The sequence below is a fragment of the Oncorhynchus kisutch genome, linkage group LG5, assembly GCF_002021735.2.
Source record: "Oncorhynchus kisutch isolate 150728-3 linkage group LG5, Okis_V2, whole genome shotgun sequence".
NCBI classification, from domain to species: domain Eukaryota; kingdom Metazoa; phylum Chordata; class Actinopteri; order Salmoniformes; family Salmonidae; genus Oncorhynchus; species Oncorhynchus kisutch.
Window position 1 is genome coordinate 11870188 of NC_034178.2, and position 17363 is coordinate 11887550.

Sequence of the window (17363 nt, forward strand, 5' to 3'; positions counted from 1 at the left end):
GCTTTTTTATGGCAGTTTTGGAGCAGTTGCTTCTTCTTTGCTGAGCGGCCTTTCAGGTTATGTCGATATAGGACTCGTTTTACTGTGGATATAGATACTTCTGTACCTGTTTACTCCAGCATCTTCACAAGGTCCTTTGCTGTTGTTCTGGGATTGATTTGTATTTTTCACACCACAGTACATTAATCTCTAGGAGACGTCTCCTTCCTGAGTGGTATGATGGCTGTGTGGTCCAATGGTGTTTATACTTGCGTACTATTGCTTGTACAGATGAACGTGGTACCTTCAGGCGTTTGGAAATTGCTCCCAAGGATGAACCAGACTTGTGGAGGTCTACAATTTCTTGGCTACAATTGTTTTGGCTGATTTCTTTTGATTTTCCCATGATGTCAAACAAAGAGGCACAGAGTTTGAAGGTTGGCCTTGAAATACATCCACAGGTACACCTCCAATTGACTCAAATGATGTTAATTAGACTATCAGAAGCTTCTAAAGCCTTAACATAATTTTCTGGAATTTTCCAAACTGTTTAAAGGCACAGTCATTTTAGTGTATGTAAACTTCTTACCCACTGGAATGGTGATACAGTGAATTATAAGTGAAATAATCTGTCTATAAACAATTGTTGGAAAAATTACCTGTGTCATGCACAAGTGCACAGTCCTAACCGACTTGCCAGAACTATAGTTTGTTAGCAAGAAATTTGTGGAGTGGTTGAAAAACCAGATTTAATGACTCCAACCTAAGTGTATGTATTTTATATCCTGCCTGTTTGGCCCTGTCCGGGGGTATCGTCGGATGGGGCCACAGTGTCTCCCGACCCCTCCTGTCTCAGTCTCCACTATTTATGCTGCAGTAGTTTATGTGTAGGGGGGCTAGGGTCAGTCTGTTATTTCTGGAGTCTTATCCGGTGTCCTGTGTGAATTTAAGTATGCTCTCTCTAATTCTCTCTCTTTTTCTCTTTCTCTCTCTCTCTCTTTCTATCTTTCTTTCTTTCATTCTCTCTCTCTCGGAGGACCTGAGCCCTGGACCATGCCTCAGGACTACCTGGTCTGATGACTCCTTGCTGTCCCCAGTCCACCTGGCCGTGCTGCTGCTCCAGTTTCAACTGTTCTGCCTGCGGCTATGGAACCCTGACCTGTTCATCGGACATGCTACCTGTCCCAGACCTGCTGTTTTCAACTCTCTAGAGACAGCAGGAGCAGTAGTGATACTCTGAATGATCGGCTATGAAAAGCCAACTGACATTTACTCCTGAGGTGCTGACCTGTTGCACCCTCGACAACCACTGTGATTATTATTATTTGACCCTGCTGGTCATCTATGAACATTTGAACATCTTGGCCATGTTCTGTTATAATCTCCACCCGGCACAGCCAGAAGAGGACTAGCCACCCCTCATAGCCTGGTTCCTCTCTAGGTTTCTTCCTAGATTCTGGCCTTTCTATGTTGAGTTTTTCCTAGCCACCGTGCTTCTACACCTGCATTGCTTGCTGTTTGGTGTTTTAGGCTGGGTTTCTGTACAGCACTTTGTGACATCAGCTGATGTAAAAAGTGCTTTATAAATACATTTGATTGATGTAAACTTCCGAATTCAACTGAAGGCCCCCACATATCAGACCTAAGCTCCTTCTGCCCATCCCATGCCCCCCGCCCCTGCGGCAAGAACCTCAACATGACAGCAGGACATATGCCCAGGCCGTGAGCAGAGCAACAAGCCCAACCCCCACTATTACACCCACCCAAGCTCCATCCTGCAACCTAAGAGCTATGTATCAGATGCTCAACATGCTCTGCTCACACCTACTGTGATGGTCCGAGCCTAAACCACACAAAAACAACACTAGACACAATGGAACACAAAGCTTTTACTATCTCATCCTGGAATATACAAGGTCTGAGGTCATCTGCCTTTGGCCTAAAGATCAGCAACCTAGACTTCATCAAAGAAATTGAAAATACAGACATTGTCATCATACAAGAAACATGGCATAAAGGAGACGGACCCACTGGTTGCCCTCTAGGCTTCAGAGAGCTGGAAATCCCATCCACCGAACTACCAGATGTGAAACAGGGAAGAGACTCATGGGGTATGCTAATTTGGTATAGTGCAGACCGAACCCACTCTATTAAATTAATAAAAACAGGAACATTTTACATCTGGCTAGAAATGAATAAGGAAATTATCTCTACAAAGAAAAATGCCCTCGTGTTCTACTTATATATCCCCCCAATGGAATCCCCATACTTTAACGATGACAGCTTCTCCATCCTAGAGGGGCAGATCAACCATTTCCAGGCCCAGGGATATGTACTAGTCTGGCGACCTAAATGCCAGAACTGGACAAGAACCTGACACCCTCAGCACACAGGGGGACAAACACCTACCTGGAAGTGACAGCATTCGCTCCCCCATATGCCCCCCTAGACCCAACTACGACAACATAACCAACAAAACGGGTCACAACTCCTGCAACTCTGTTGGACTCTGGGTATGTACATAGTCAATGGTCGGCTTCGAGGGGACTCCTATGGTAGGTACACATATAGTTCATCTCTTGGCAGTAGTACTGTAAACTACTTTATCACTGACCTCAACCCAGAGTCTCTTAGAGCGTTCACAGTCAGTCCACTGACACCCCACAGCAAAATCACACACTACTTGAACAGAACAATGCTCAGTCATGAGTTATCAAAGCCAAAGAAACTGAATAATATTAAGAAATGCTATAGATGGAAGGAAAGTAGTGTGGACATCTACCAAAAAACAATTAGGCAACAACAAATCCAATCCTTTCTAGACAATTTCCTGGACAAAATGTTTCAGTATAATAGTGAAGGTGTAAACTTGGCAGTAGAAAACCTAAACAGTATACTTGACCTCTCAGCTTCCCTATTAAATCTAAACGTTTCAAGCAGACAACCTAATAAAATTAATACCAATGACTAATGGTTTGATGAAGAATGCCAAAACCTAAGAAAGAAATTGAGAAACCTATCCAACCCAAAACATAAAGACCCAGAAAACCTGAGTCTACGCCTTCACTATGGTGAATCACTAAAACAATACAGAAATACAATACGGAAAAAGAAAGAACAGCACGTCAGAAATCAGCTCATTGTAATTGAAGAATCCATCAAATCTAACCACTTCTGGGAAAATTGGAGAACTTCTAAACAAACAACATCTGGTGCTTCTGTCCCCAACTATGGAGGGCCTACAGCAGCACCTAGATCTTATGCACAGATTCTCTCAGACCTGGGCGCTGACAGTAAATCTAAGCAAGACCAAAATAATGGTGTTCCAAAAAAGGTCCAGTTGCCAGGACCATAAATATAAATTCCATCTAGACACAGTTGCCCTAGAGCACACAAAAAACGATACATACCTTGGCCTAAACATCAGCGCCACAGGTAACTTACACAAAAGCTGTGAATGATCTGAGAGACAACCCAAGAAGGGCCTTTTATGCCATCAAAAGGAACATGTAATTTGGCATACCAATCAGGATCTGGCAAAAAAATACTTGAATCAGTTATAGAACCCATTGCCCTTTATGGACGTGAGGTCTGGGGTCCATTCACCAACCAAGAAATTCACAAAATTGGACAAACACCTAATTGAGACTGCATGCAGAATTCTGCCAAACTATCCTCTGCGTACATCGTAAAACACCAAATAATGCATACAGGGCAGAATTGGGCCGATAGCCCGATCATTTTCAAAATCCGAAAAGAAACGTTAAATTCTACAACCACCTTAAAGGAAGGGATTCCCAAACCTTCCATAACAAAGCCATTACCTACCGAGAAATTAACCTGAAGAAGAGCCCACTAAGCAAGCTGGTCCTGGGGCTCTGTTCACAAACACAAACAGAACCCACAGAGCCTCAGGACAGCAACACAATTAGACCTGACAAAATCATGAGAAAACAAAAAGATAATTACTTGACACATTGGAAAGAATTGACCTGACCACTGTGATTGACCCAAAATTAAGGAAATATTTGACTATGTACAGACTCAGTGAGCATCGCCTTGCTATTGAGAAAGACAGCCGAAGACAGACCTGGCTCTCAAGAAAAGACAGGCTATGTGCACACTGCCAACAAACTGAGGTGAAACTGAGCTGCACTTCCTAGCCTTCTGCCAAATGTATGAAAGAATTCAAAATCAAATCCATTTTTGATAAACATATCTATTGGGTGAAATACCTCAGTGTGAATCACAGCAGCAAGATTTGGGACCTGTTGCCACAAGAAAAGGGCAACCAGTGAAGAACAAAACACCATTGTAAATACAACCTATATTTATGTTTATTCACTTTCCATTTAGTACGTTAACTATTTTCACATCATTACAACACTGTGTGTGTGTATATATATATATATATATATATATATATAATATGACATTTGAAATGTCTTTATTCTTTGGAACTTTTGTTAGTGTAATGTTTACAGTTAATTTTTAATTGTTTATTTAACTTTAGTTTATTATCTATTTATCTTGCTTTGGCAAAGTAAGCATGTTTCCCATGCCAATAAAGCCCTAAGAGAGAGAGAGAGGAAGAAGAGAATCTAGACAGATCATTGGTATTTCCAGAGGCATCTTTTACCCAGATTATGTTGATGCTCCAGAATCAAGTGGATGCGGATTTAGGAAGTTCTTTCCATGATCTGATTCAACACTAAAGATGTGGAGCACATTGTGAAAAGATTTGAGAGATGAACTGGGTTGAGTGAGGAAATTACGTGTCACTTTTAATAGGTTTATTTACCTGCACTTCCCTATGCTTATCAGTGAAATATTTTATTAGATAGAAATGATTTTAGAGAATGAAAAGGGAAGACTAGCGTTAGAGGTTCCTCAATCTGAAAAACAAAATCAGCAACAGATTTACAAAATGTGATCGTTTTGCTGTGTCGTGATTGTAGAATCATAAATGTGACTTCATTTTAAAGAGAATCCAAGTGATCGTCTGTGTTCAGAACAAATCTAATCACAGGAGACAATCACCCTCACTGTCATGTGTTCTAGAGTCATGGGAACAGAATACAGGCCCTTTGGAACAGGCTGTGAATGATAAAGTCCACAATGATGAAAGCTGGAGTGTACCAAAACCCTCTTCCTTCCCTTGGTCTCTTAGATGTTGACAAATGCTTATGTGTGTGTGTGATGATCATGCACATGGGGGTTGTGTGTGATTCATATAGGCCTATGTGTGTTAGATTTATGCCTCAGTGTGTTTAGTCACTGAGTGACTTTGCTTATTCATGAAATTGAGCCAAAGGTCTCCAATAACATGATATTCAATCAACTCAATCTCAGGACAAGCAGCATCCCTCAAAAGTTTTCCCATGATGCAGTTGCCTGCCTCACCCACAGACAAACCCAAAGGCAACTCAAAAGACTGCCTGGGCGGTGATGTCATTCGCTCCTATGGCTAGAGCAGGAGGTGTTTGGGAGTGTGACCAGAGCACCTTTATAATTTAAGTGTCTCAGCTTGCAGGATAACATATGGCCCATAGATTACTTTAGTACCACAGGGAAATGTAGCACCTGTAAACGCACAAACCTCTTCAGTGTAGAATGTAATCACTTTACCATACATAACATGACATAAGGTAATTTAACCAAATTGAAATGTTTAACCAAAGACTCAGTAAAGGGTATTTCAAAAGAGGACCGCAACATCCATATGCTGATAATGTTGATTATGACGTGCAGCCACTATGCTGTCATAAATGCGTTAAACTCTGCAGTCTGCGCGTAAACTAAACTATGATTTTATAATAACTCACACTGTATCTTACAGGGAGCATGTGTTATGCCGCGTTCATGTGCTAGTCTTATCTAGGAAACTCGTACATGTCCGACTTGCTAACTGAATGAATGCGGCATGTGTATAACTTCAACCAGTTAGCAAGTCTGAAATTTCAGAGTTTTCTCGTTTTGACTAGTCAATAAACGCATTGAGCGGTGACTTCTCCACAAACCGGCTTCACGGTGACGTCACACCAAACCAGCAAATTACTTCCTTGGAGATGACCGTCGCGCCCCGTCGTTAGGGGCACTGCTGTGCGTAACACAGGCCAGAAATTAATCCAGGACATAGAAGAGGTTTAGTTGGTAATAGGCGTTATCAGCAATAGTTACAATGCCTCAAAATGCAGTAGTAATCGTGCGCTACGGCCCTTATAAATCGTGTGGCATCGTGGACCACAGAACGTTTCGTCTGATTGGCCTCCAAGGTAGATATAATCCTTGGCTACATTCAAATAAGTGTGCCTATTGCAGCGTCATAAAGTGCGTATTGGTTTTATATAAGGGAGCAGTTAGTAGCCTACCTTTAAGTTTCCCCGATAATGTCACTTATCTATGTCTTCTAACTTTCCTAGCTGCATTGAAAGAGAATGGACATCAAAGTGTATTGGAGAAAATGTCTGATTGGAACAAGGTGGAACTTGTGGTCAATGGAGAATGTGTCTACACATGCAGCATAAAACAACTGGAGTTTGGTAAATTCAATGTAGATACTGTAGATTACTCGGTCAAAGTGTACAGACTCTTACCTGTGGTCAATTATGAAGTATCGTTTTCACAGAGTGAGGTATGCATACTGTAACTGAATGCACATGGATATAACCCGTGTCCACTCTCTGATTGTGACCTCATCTGTAAACAAATGAAAAAACTAATTCTAGAGCAGGGGTATTCAACCTAGAGTCTGCCACCCCTCTAGGGGTTCGGCGAAAATATATCAGTAGAGCAACAAAAAAGTGGATACATTTTTGTTAATGAATATTGCTTCTTGTTTCTATTTACTCAGAGATCGATAGAGCTAGAGACACCATATTGTATGACAAACAACTTCTGTGTCCTCTACCATTAGCAACTGTAATTTCATGTATATGGTAAATGAGTTGAAATTAAATAGACTGAGAACAAAACTACCGCAATATTACTTTTGTACTTGTCGGCGGGGCGGGAGTAAACACAGCCTTGGGACAGAAGTAACAGCTGGCGAGAAGTGCACAATATTTGTCTCGTCTCCATGTTTCTGGGTTGTAACGCTCGTTAATTTCAACCAATGTACTACCAGCCGTAAATTCACGTTTGTGCCGATTTGAATAAGTAATGCCAAAGGTTCGACATTTAGGAAAATGAACTATACGTCAACATCGCAATGTTGCGAAACCACAATAGTTAGCCTTACAATATTAATCGCACTAAAATGGATCACATAATATCTATAGTAAGCATAATTTTCTAGTCTCACTTTAATGAGAATATAGTAGATGATTTTCAATTATTAGTCATGCTATGCTCCAGTTGTCCATGTCAGGAGTTCCTCATTCCTTGATAGACTCAATGTCTTTATTCTCTTCTAAAAAGGCAAACTCATCATGCTTATCACATTTTCATGGCTTGATACAAGGTTATTGACCCCCAGAATCATAAAGATATATATTTTTTAACCACTAACCTGTTGATAAAAGCTTATGTGAAAAGCTGATTGATTAAGGCATAATTCTAACGATGTTATATATCATTTTCAAACATTCAGTCACTTGTTGATATTTTGCTGACATTATAAAAGCAATATGAGCTGGAGGAGACAATGACCTGTGCTTAAAAGTTCTTTGATTTGATTCCGGGTCATCTGTTTACAAGGTGTTACTTTCGTCCCATCTGTTTCTCCCAGGCATACACCCAAGACTAGCTAGCATGATACTTGAAACCTACGCTGTCATTTAGTCACTAGATGGGTTAAGAAAATGACATACACTACATGACCAAAAGTATGTGGACACCTGCTCATCGAACACCTCATTCCATAATCATGGGATTTAATATGGAGTTGGTCCTCCCTTTGATGCTATAACAGCCTCCACTCTTCTGGGAAGGCTTTCCAATAGATGTTGGAACATTGCTGTGTGTACTTGCTTACATTCAGTCATAAGAGTATTAGTGAGGTTGGGCACTTGTCACGTGTGCTCCCTCTCCGGCCTCTAGGTCACCAGGCTGCTCGTTATGGCGCACACCAGTCACGATCGTTACGCGCACCTGCGCGTCATCAGACTCGCCTGGTTACTCCCTGATTACCTTCCCTATATATGTCTCTTCCTTGGGTCCTTCCCCAGGCGTTATTGTTTCTGTTCCTGTGTCAGTTCTGTACATTGTTTGTGTTTCTTATTTTTGTGTTGTGTTAATTTATTAAAACACTCACTCCCTGAATTTCCCTCCTGACTTTCAGCGCACATCATTACAGCACTGATGTTGGGCGATTAAGCATGGCTCGCAATCAGCATTCCAATTCATCCCAAAGGTGTTTGATGGGGTTGAGGTCAGGGCTCTGTGCAGGCCAGTCAGGTTCTTCCACACCTATCTCGACAAACTATTTCTGTATGGACCTCAATTTGTGCATGGGGGCATTTTCATGCTGATACAGGAAAGGGCCTTCCCCAAACTGTTGCCACAAAGTTGGAAGCACAGAATCGTTTAGAATGTCATTGTATGCTGTAGCGTTATGATTTCTGTTCACTGGAACTAAGGGGCCTAACCCAAACCATGACAAACAGCCCCAGACAATTATTCATCCACCAAACTTTCCATTTGGCATTATGCATTGGGGCAGGTAGCATTCTCCTGGCATCTGCCAAACCCAGATTTTTTCCCGCCAGACTTCCAGATGGTGAAGCGTGATTCATCACTCCAGAGAACGCGTTTCCACTGCTCAAGAGTCCAATGGCGGCAAGCTTTACACCACTCCAGCCGATGCTTGGCATTGCGCATGGTGATCTTAGGCCTGTGTGCGGCTGCTCGGCTATGGAAACCCATTCCATGAAGCGCCTGACGAGCAGTTCTTGTGCTGACATTGCTTCCAGATGCAGTTTAGAACTCAGTGAGTGTTGCAACCGAGGACAGGCAATTTTTACATGCTATGCGCTTCAGCACTCAGCTGTCCTGTTCTGTAAGCTTGTGTGGCCTACCACTTCACAGCTGAGCCATTGTTATTCCGAGACGTTTCCACTTCACAATAACAGCACTTACAGTTGACCGGGGCAGGTCTAGCAGGGCAGAAATTTGACAAACTGACTTGTTGAAAAGGTGGCATGTTGAAATTCAGAGCTTTTCAGTAAGGCCATTCTGCTGCCAATGTTTGTCTATGGAGATTGCATGGCCGTGTGCTCAATTCTATACACCTGTCAGCAACGAGTGTGGCTGAAATAGCTGAAGCCACTAATTTGAAGGGGTGTCCTCATACTTCAAAATAAGGAAAAACTATCTACCAAATCTATTAATTAAAAAAAAGTTGATTACTTGTCCTTTACATTATCATTCACCTAACAAGAGGTGACAAAACATTTTTGATAATGTAGGATGGGGATCCCTGGGTCGCCAATTTGCCTGGGAGGGGGCTTCTGGGCAAGAAAAGGTTGAAAACCCCTCTTCTAGAGCCATCTATATGAAGCCATCGTCATAGGGTGTTCGGATTAATCAGATTGTCCAAGTCACTGATTATGATGTCACAGTAGCATTGAGTACATTGTGTTTATAGAGTAACAGTCTGCCTTCCACAGGAGGAGATGGGAAACTGGACCCCCTATGCAAGGAGGCCGTCACTGCTGTGCAGAATGCATACTGAGATACACCCACACTCTACCAGGAGATTGGTCAAGGGGATGAATCTAGGCGAATCTAATAGTAAACCTGAAGAGAAGCACAGCAACAGACACTTTTTGTGTTTTTATTTTTTTTGATGACAAGCATTACAGTACCATACAATAGTCTTCTCCAGCATTAAGTCAAGTGTTGTTGTATTTATTGCTACAAAATCTCGGGGACCCAGAATCAAACGTGCCGTTTATGCTGGTCATCTCAACAGTCTGTATTGAGAGACTGCAACATGCTAATTGCAACATGTAGTCATTATAGTTTCTTATGATTTTTGCTTTGTGGTGATTGACTGTACTATAGTTAGTATATCATTGTCGATATTGCCTCAGACAATTTTGTGTCTGGTCCCTGTCTGAAAACATACATGACAAAATCCATATAATTCCCTTAACCTTTGGCATACAACCATTCTTAGATCTGCTTCCTGTGGTCTCTCTCGTCATCTGAATATGATTACTTCTGCAATCCATTCTCAATTAGCCTTATGGGAGGGATTGTGCACTAATAGAATCATACCCCATCGGTCAAACCACAGACCAAATTAGCGGACCAAATTTGCATTGCAAGCTAAAATCCAAACAGTCATGCAAACACTGCCACACAGTCACAGTCTGGTTTGTGTCCCAAATGGCACCCTATTCTCTATGTCGTGCACTACTTTTGACCAGAGCCCTGCTCTGGTCAAAAGTAGTGCACTCTTAAGGGGGTAGGGTGCCATTTCGGACGCCACCTCTGAGGTTAGGCTCAATGTCAGCTTCAACGTTAACCAAAAACATATGGAGGTGCTTATAGGGGTTCATGGCACTTATCACATTTCATTTCAATGTAATCAAGGACACACACACACATATAAATACAGTACGCCTCCTCTTGGCCTGTGATTGTCCTCGAAATGTTATTAATGCTTTATTACTAAAAGCAGCCAGCTTGGAGGACTTTCTTTTTGGGTGAATATCAGACAACGAAAAGAATACCTTGTCCCCCCCATCGTCTGAAAGATCCGAGATGATTACCTACGTTTCTTCCTGTGAGGCATCAGTGTATACATCCCAAATGTCACTCTATTCCATATATAGTGCACTACTTTTGACCAGAACCAGTAGAAGTAGTGCACTATATAGGGAATAGGGTCCCATTCGGGACGCAGTGTCTAGCACTGAAACACATTTAAGGGGGAGTAAACAAAAGGAAACTAACTGAAATATACTGTATTTTTCTCTCCTCACGCCTCCACCCTCCTAAACTATTGCCTGAAGCTCCTGTTTTTAACAGCGCAATGCAGTTTGCTAGATCTTCAACCTGGCTAGGTGGATAGCACAGTTAATGTACCTGACAGCGAAGCTATGGAATTCAGAGAAAACATCTGGGTGTCAAATGAAAGCGATTGTCAAAGCAAATAGACTCCTTTAGGAGGGTTATTGTGATGTCAATGCTATTGAATAACTGGTAGAGAATACAGCCAGATGACTCCACTTGCCTGATATAAAGGTGTGGCTGATTAGTCCATTTAAGTGCAGCCTTAAGTTACATAAGGCTGCTGCTGTTCTCCAAATGTATCTCCTTAGCCTTGGTAGGTCTACACAGCCCTTTCCAGACCCTCACAGTGAGGGCTACCATTCTCTCCTAGGACAATAGTGGTGTACAAGCCTATAGATGGATATTGCTCCAACAACATGTATGAATAGGATCCCTGAGGCCAATATTACTTCTTCTTTCCCTAGTTGCCGTAGTCTACACAAGACTATCATGACCCCTATAGGGCTGTTGGAGTTGAGTGTGACTTTATCTTTGACCAGGAAAAGTGCTTTATTTTAAAAGCCACAGTGCCCTCTAGTGGCAACATAGAGACCATTTAAAATCTTCCAGATATATCCAGCATAACATCAAAATAAGGAATGCATCTCAACATGAATTCTATGAGCACATTTTTTTAAATGAAATTGGAATCAAGTTTATATATATATATATTTTTTTACAGCAAAGGGACACCGAAACCCCTATTAGAGTGGTGGTCGACGCTAGAGACATAACACACTTCAACATGAACATGAGTATACAGTACTATTGCTACAGTATCTTGCCACACGAAACAAGCTACAAATATAAGAATCGGTCCAGTTTTTTCTGGATGTTGTCGAAGGCGTCTTTGCCCAGGTAGTCCGCCTGGCCCTCCTCCCACAGCCTCCGCTGCTCCAGATCATCCTCCTCTGTCTTGGCAGCAGTCTACAAGGAAATTACCGAGATGTTCAAAGAAAATACATTGGAAATAACCAAGATGATAAAAGAGATTCAAAATGACCAAGATTATATAATAGATTAGGAACCATGATGATAAATTATATTCGTAATAACCAAGATGATAAAAAACAATTGATTAGGCAGCCAATCCATTCACCATCAGTCAGAAGAGTAATGAAAAATGAAAGATGGAGACATGAGGAACATTCAAATAAATCACTAAGGAATGGTTACCGGGAGGCCTTGAAGCAATACGAAGTGTGATATTTTGTTGTTAAGGTCAAATATGTTAATACTGTTGTGCACCAGCAGAGGGTGATACTACAGTAGGAATTTGTATTTTGCCAACAGTTTCTGTAATGTTGATCATTTAAACATGGAATGACATATCGATCATTTCTTAAATCAGTTCCTAATAGTAGGCTTTAAATATACACTGAGTGTACAAAACTTTCGGAACACCTTTCTAATATAGAGCTGCAAGGACAGCCTCAATTCGTCGGTGCATGGATTCTACAAGGTGTTGAAGCGTTCCACAGGGGTGCTGACTCCAATGCTTCCCACAGTTGTGTCAGGTTGGCTGGATGTCCTCTGGGTAGTGGACCGTTCTTTATACACATGAGAAACTGTTGAGCGTGAAAAATCCAGAAGCGTTGCAGTTCTTGACACACTCAAACCGGTGCGCCTGACACCTACTACCATACCCTGTTCAAAGGGACTTGAATCTTTTGTCTTGCCCATTCACCCTCTGAGTGGCACCCATACACAATCCATGTCTCAATTGTCTTTAACCTGTCACCTCCCCTTCATCACTGATTTGAAGTGGATTTAGCAAGTGACATCAATAAGGGATCATAGCTGTCACGTGGTTTGACCTGGTCAATCTACGTCAAGAGCAGGTGTCCTTATGTTTTGTACACTCCGTGTATATTAGTGTAGACAGGTGGCGTACAGGTTCAGTGGCAGGATCCTCCATGGGGTTGAAGGCCGTTTCAGTGACCTCTGACCCTTCCTCACTGGGTCCAGGTGGGTCCTGGTTGGCTGTTCCAGCTCCTCCCTCCTTCCCCGTGGATACACCCTGACGTTGGGTACGCTGTAGGACAGGGACCAATCACACATGGAGTTAGTTATAGGTCGCTCCACAACAACAGACAGCTAGAGACACCCAACTAAAATTCTAAGTATTTGACAAGCATCCACTTTAATATTTGTTATATATAAATTATATTTATTTACTATTAGTGTGGTAAATTATTACCCAGTGAATTGTTTACACCAGGTTGCAAGTATTGACAGCAATGGCTTCAATCATATAGGTCCGTGAGTCAGATTTCAATAGGTGTTGAGAAATCATTTCATTCATTTTCTCACACTGTTCCTTCCTATGACGCATTGACACTGGCAGGGTGTGCACAGCCTCTAGAATCACAACCACTGCGATAACCTTAAATTCTCTAAATTCTTACTCGTTGAGCAAAATCCCTCAAGCTGATCAGAATTCGTAACCGGGTTAAAGAGCTATCAGAATTAACAACTAATACTTACTACTTCCAAAATCCCTCAGACACTTAAGTCATACCTAATTAATAATCATAATGCAGAGGCAAAAGCTCGATATCATCTTTTGTTAAAGACTAACCATTTCTCCTGGCTGCGTGGGTGAATCAAGCCTCTTCTTCCTCTCCTCTGTGAGCAGATTGACTTTTCGGAGTAATGATTCTGTGAGGTCCTCTATCAACGACACTGTTGCTTCTCTCCCCTTTGGCTTATCTTCTTCTCTCGCCTTTGACTTCTCTTCTTCTCTTGCCTTTGGCTCATCTTTTTCTCTCGCCTTTGGCTTCTCTTCTTCTCTCGCCTTTGGCTTCTCTTCTTCTCTCGCCTTTGGCTTCTCTTCTTCTCTCCCCTTTGGCTTCTCTTCTTCTCTCGCCTTTGGCTTCTCTTCTTCTCTCCCCTTTGGCTTCTCTTCTTCTCTCCCCTTTGGCTTCTCTTCTTCTCTCCCCTTTGGCTTCTCTTCTTCTCTCCCCTTTGGCTTCTCTTCTTCTCTCCCCTTTGGCTTCTCTTCTTCTCTCCCCTTTGGCTTCTCTTCTTCTCTCCCCTTTGGCTTCTCTTCTTCTCTCCCCTTTGGCTTCTCTTCTTCTCTTCCCTGGCTCTGTGAAAGAAGTGTGATGGTGTGTACTGTTGAGAACCACCCAAGGTATATTGGTATAGGTGTGTAGAGAGAAGAAGAGTAGGGGGCAAGAGTACTGGACTCTGATCTCTCTCTGTGGTACTTTTGCATAAGAACAACAGACATAGGAGAAAACACACATGTTCTCTATAGGATGTGCAATGCAATGACATTTTCACTTTGTTTTGCATGTGGTTATGTTAAAAAGTGAATATACAGTATGAGAAAAATATGAGAGTCAATTCTACAATGTCTTACATGTTGCTTTGGCCCAGCATGTTGGCTTGGCACAGCAGGTTCTTGATGGGACATTGTCTTTATAAGGTGATGTAAGTAGGAGTACTCCATCCACCACTGGTAAACAAACTCTTCCAGGTGGCTGTTGGTGTGCTGATTGGTCTGTGAGTTAGAACGTAGATTCCATGGCTTGACCGAACCCAGGAAGTGGACAATCTTAGCATTGTGACCATATCTGTGTGGGACCAGGATAACAGTACAACATGGTCAACATCAAAAAAACATAGCAGGGTTGGGGTCAGGCTTGTGGTCAAAATATGCTTTTCAATCACGGAAATGTAATATTTACTGAAATGATCCACTTGAAGTTAAATATGACTCACTCTTGATAAGCAGGCAAATAGGTGTAGACTGCGATGGCACTGAGGTTGTACACAAAAGGCAGGTGTTTACTGATATCTCTAACAGCCCAGTCACTGAAAAATGTGTTCAAGAGGCCCTGGTCCCCACCTGAAAACAGAGAGGGCATACCGTAGAGTTACTGTCAGCTCAGATCATAAGGAAGAGCCAATGAAGAAGTAAAGTCATTTATGTAATATTGTTGAGATAGGTAAAGTTGCTATGCAAATGGACAATTCTAATATGGCATTGCTGGTATTCTCAACCGCGTGGTAGAGCTCTGTAAATTTCCTAAATGAACATCAAGGTGTGTTTTCCAAATGTCTTTCAAGAAGAGACAGTTAAAGGGCTAGGGTCAGGGTTGAGGCTAGGGTCAGGTTTGAGGCTAGGGTTAGGGATGAACTGGGATGTGGACTTGAAGCTAGGGTCAGCGTTGAGGCTGGGGTTAGGGTTGAACTGGGCTGTGGACTTGAAGCAAGAGTTAGGGTTCTGACTGACCGTCGAAGCTGCCGTGTTGTCGTGCATGCTCCAACAGCCTGCCGTGTGTGATCAGAGAGGGCCGGAACACAAACACCCCTGAGTTAAAACAGTCCGGCCAGCCAGGGTCAGGGGCCGCAGACAGCTCCTCACGCTCAAACAGCTCGTCCACGTTACACAACACCTACAGGCCAGGGAGTCAACAGGAAACAGAGGAAGTTAGTTTCTAATGCCATTTGTACAGAGTTCATTTATTGCACATTTTCTGCGACATGAACACCGATTTGATTAAAGTCAAGATCCAGATCAAGGGTCATGATGCCGTTTGTAGGTACTGCACATACTTGTGGATGTTTTCTATAATGAGAGCTCAGATTTATTGTATGACACTGGATGTGCTCATTCTGTATCAATTTCAGTTGAGCTTCCTACATAGCCCTCTGACCAGTCGGGGCTCCATTTGCTTGATCTTGACACTCAAACCAAACACGCCCATCTCTGCAGCACGTAAAAAGCGCTCTGTACTTGTCTTTATAGACCAAAAATATGACGGTTTGTCCCATGGCGATTGTCACATTCATGTTAGGTACTGATTTACCTTTCAATGACTATGTTTGGGTCCATGTTAGTTACAGATACATAATTGCACAACTCAAACATTAAAATTGATTTGCTGGTAAAGACCAAGCTTTGACATTGTAAGGTTTGCTTCCTTGGTTTTAAAACAAATTGATTATTGAGTGGGTGTTTATATTAGAGACAAGTGGTGTCTCGGGAGATTTCAGTACACTCACGAGTGTGTCTGCATCCAGGAACACACATTTGCTGTATTGGGTGAGGGTCCAACAGTGGAGCTTGGTGAAAGTGACCCCCAGTTCTGGTCGTCCCAGCCAGGATAGATGTGCTTGGTCTCCACTGTCCAGCACATCCACTACCAGGACCTGGTCAAACACATGGCCCAGGGCAGCCCTATGGGGAGAGAACGCAGGATTTACCACAACTAACAGTCCGATTTTACATGACTTCAATACACAAGAAATACACTAGGTCAGCAGCGAACCCAGGACCGCAAACGACTCCATCCAGTGAATCTAATGCCCCCTTAACTGATGAGAGACAAAACACTTCATTTGTCTGATTCTTCCGGGACCTCTGTCACAGAGTATAACTTTCATTCACATTCTAATAGGTCATGCATCACTCTCCATGACTCGGTGATATTACATTTCTGTCTGAGATGCATGGACTTCTCTCACCGTGCCTGGCTAGAGACATTAGTGGAGACCATCACAACAGTCTGCCGTGTGGTCCTGTGTCGTCGTAAACACTGTCCTACCACCAGAGCCCCCATGCAGTAGCTGTCTGTGGTGGCCAGGGTGACGAAGGCCTGGTTCGCTGGTGGCACAGGAAGGAAGAGTGGGTGGTGTTATTCATAGAAATAGATGACCAACACCCAGCAGGGGATTTTAGCAGTTTTACTGGGCCATCAGCGTTATGTTCTTTTAAGAGTTAAAAGTAGTACATTTCTCAAGTTTTTCCCCAAGATTCAAGCGCTTCCTCTTTTCCTCTTGCTAGAGATTGCAAGGGAGTGACGTCAATCAACTTGACACTTGGCAGGTTATATTAAACTGGTTATGATATAATGATGAGAACTTACCTGGCATGGTGTGTGACAGCGACTCCTCTAAACGAACAACAACTTGAGGCAGAGGTAAAAGTGATAGATGGTAATAGAAGTGTCAAAGTGATTGATCAGGTCCCGCACCACTGGCAGAGAGGACTTGGCAGAAAATGCACTGGTTTCCCCTAAAATGAAACTCCAATATGTTGATACTGCAGTCCGACAGTCCAGCGAGTCCAGCAGTAGTAACTGTCCCGCAAACAATAGATACAGAATGATCAATACAACGTTTTTTTTTAAATTACAGCTATTTCAAAGTTTAGTAGTATTAGTTGTAAATGTACTATGAGAGGTTATATCTAAAGCCAGGGGGTGTAACCTCAAGCTGGTAGATACACAAATAAATCTGCTGTTTTTTAGACCAAGAGCAAAATCAGTCTCTCTGTTTGAGTTCTCGGTCATGTGTCACTGGTCATTCAACTAAAATGAAAACTTGCAGAGTTTAAGCAGGACCTTCAACAACTGTACTCTCTAGAGTCT

At 42.4% G+C, this 17363-nt stretch overlaps 2 protein-coding genes across 3 annotated transcripts; one reads left to right on the forward strand and one right to left on the reverse strand.

Annotated features, from left to right (window-relative positions):
- The first annotated feature begins 6043 nt into the window (after positions 1 to 6043).
- Positions 6044 to 10104, forward strand: lg5h10orf53 (linkage group 5 C10orf53 homolog). The gene is made up of 3 exons (XM_020482607.2): positions 6044 to 6254; positions 6402 to 6521; positions 9588 to 10104. The coding sequence occupies exons 1-3, from the start codon at positions 6161 to 6163 to the stop codon at positions 9650 to 9652; spliced, it is 279 nt and encodes a 92-aa protein (XP_020338196.1). The 5' UTR covers positions 6044 to 6160; the 3' UTR covers positions 9653 to 10104.
- Positions 9739 to 17310, reverse strand: LOC109890641 (glycogenin-2-like). Of its 2 annotated transcripts, XM_020482609.2 has the most exons (9): positions 16860 to 17310; positions 16459 to 16597; positions 15997 to 16171; positions 15224 to 15386; positions 14710 to 14836; positions 14348 to 14561; positions 13562 to 14071; positions 12875 to 13015; positions 9739 to 11907 (listed from the first exon to the last, which is right to left on the reverse strand). In XM_020482609.2, the coding sequence occupies exons 1-9, from the start codon at positions 16864 to 16866 to the stop codon at positions 11779 to 11781; spliced, it is 1605 nt and encodes a 534-aa protein (XP_020338198.2). In that variant the 5' UTR covers positions 16867 to 17310; the 3' UTR covers positions 9739 to 11778. The 2 variants fall into 2 exon arrangements, with proteins under 2 accessions (XP_020338198.2, XP_031680326.1); XM_031824466.1 differs by lacking the exons at positions 12875 to 13015; positions 13562 to 14071 and having other exon boundaries at positions 16860 to 17309.
- Between the last annotated feature and the right edge of the window lie 53 nt (positions 17311 to 17363).

Bases quoted from the DNA above. Each gene is read 5' to 3' on its own strand.
- lg5h10orf53 (XM_020482607.2), top strand. From the start codon at position 6,161: ATGCCTCAAAATGCAGTAGTAATCGTGCGCTACGGCCCTTATAAATCG. The intron at 6,255-6,401 runs GTAGATATAATC...TAACTTTCCTAG, and splicing joins TCGTCTGATTGGCCTCCAAG to CTGCATTGAAAGAGAATGGA. The intron at 6,522-9,587 runs GTAAATTCAATG...TGCCTTCCACAG, and splicing joins CATAAAACAACTGGAGTTTG to GAGGAGATGGGAAACTGGAC.
- LOC109890641 (XM_020482609.2), bottom strand. The intron at 13,016-13,561 runs GTTAGTCTTTAA...CCTGTCCTACAG, and splicing joins CCACGCAGCCAGGAGAAATG to CGTACCCAACGTCAGGGTGT. The intron at 11,908-12,874 runs GTACGCCACCTG...ATTTCCTTGTAG, and splicing joins AGGATCCTGCCACTGAACCT to ACTGCTGCCAAGACAGAGGA.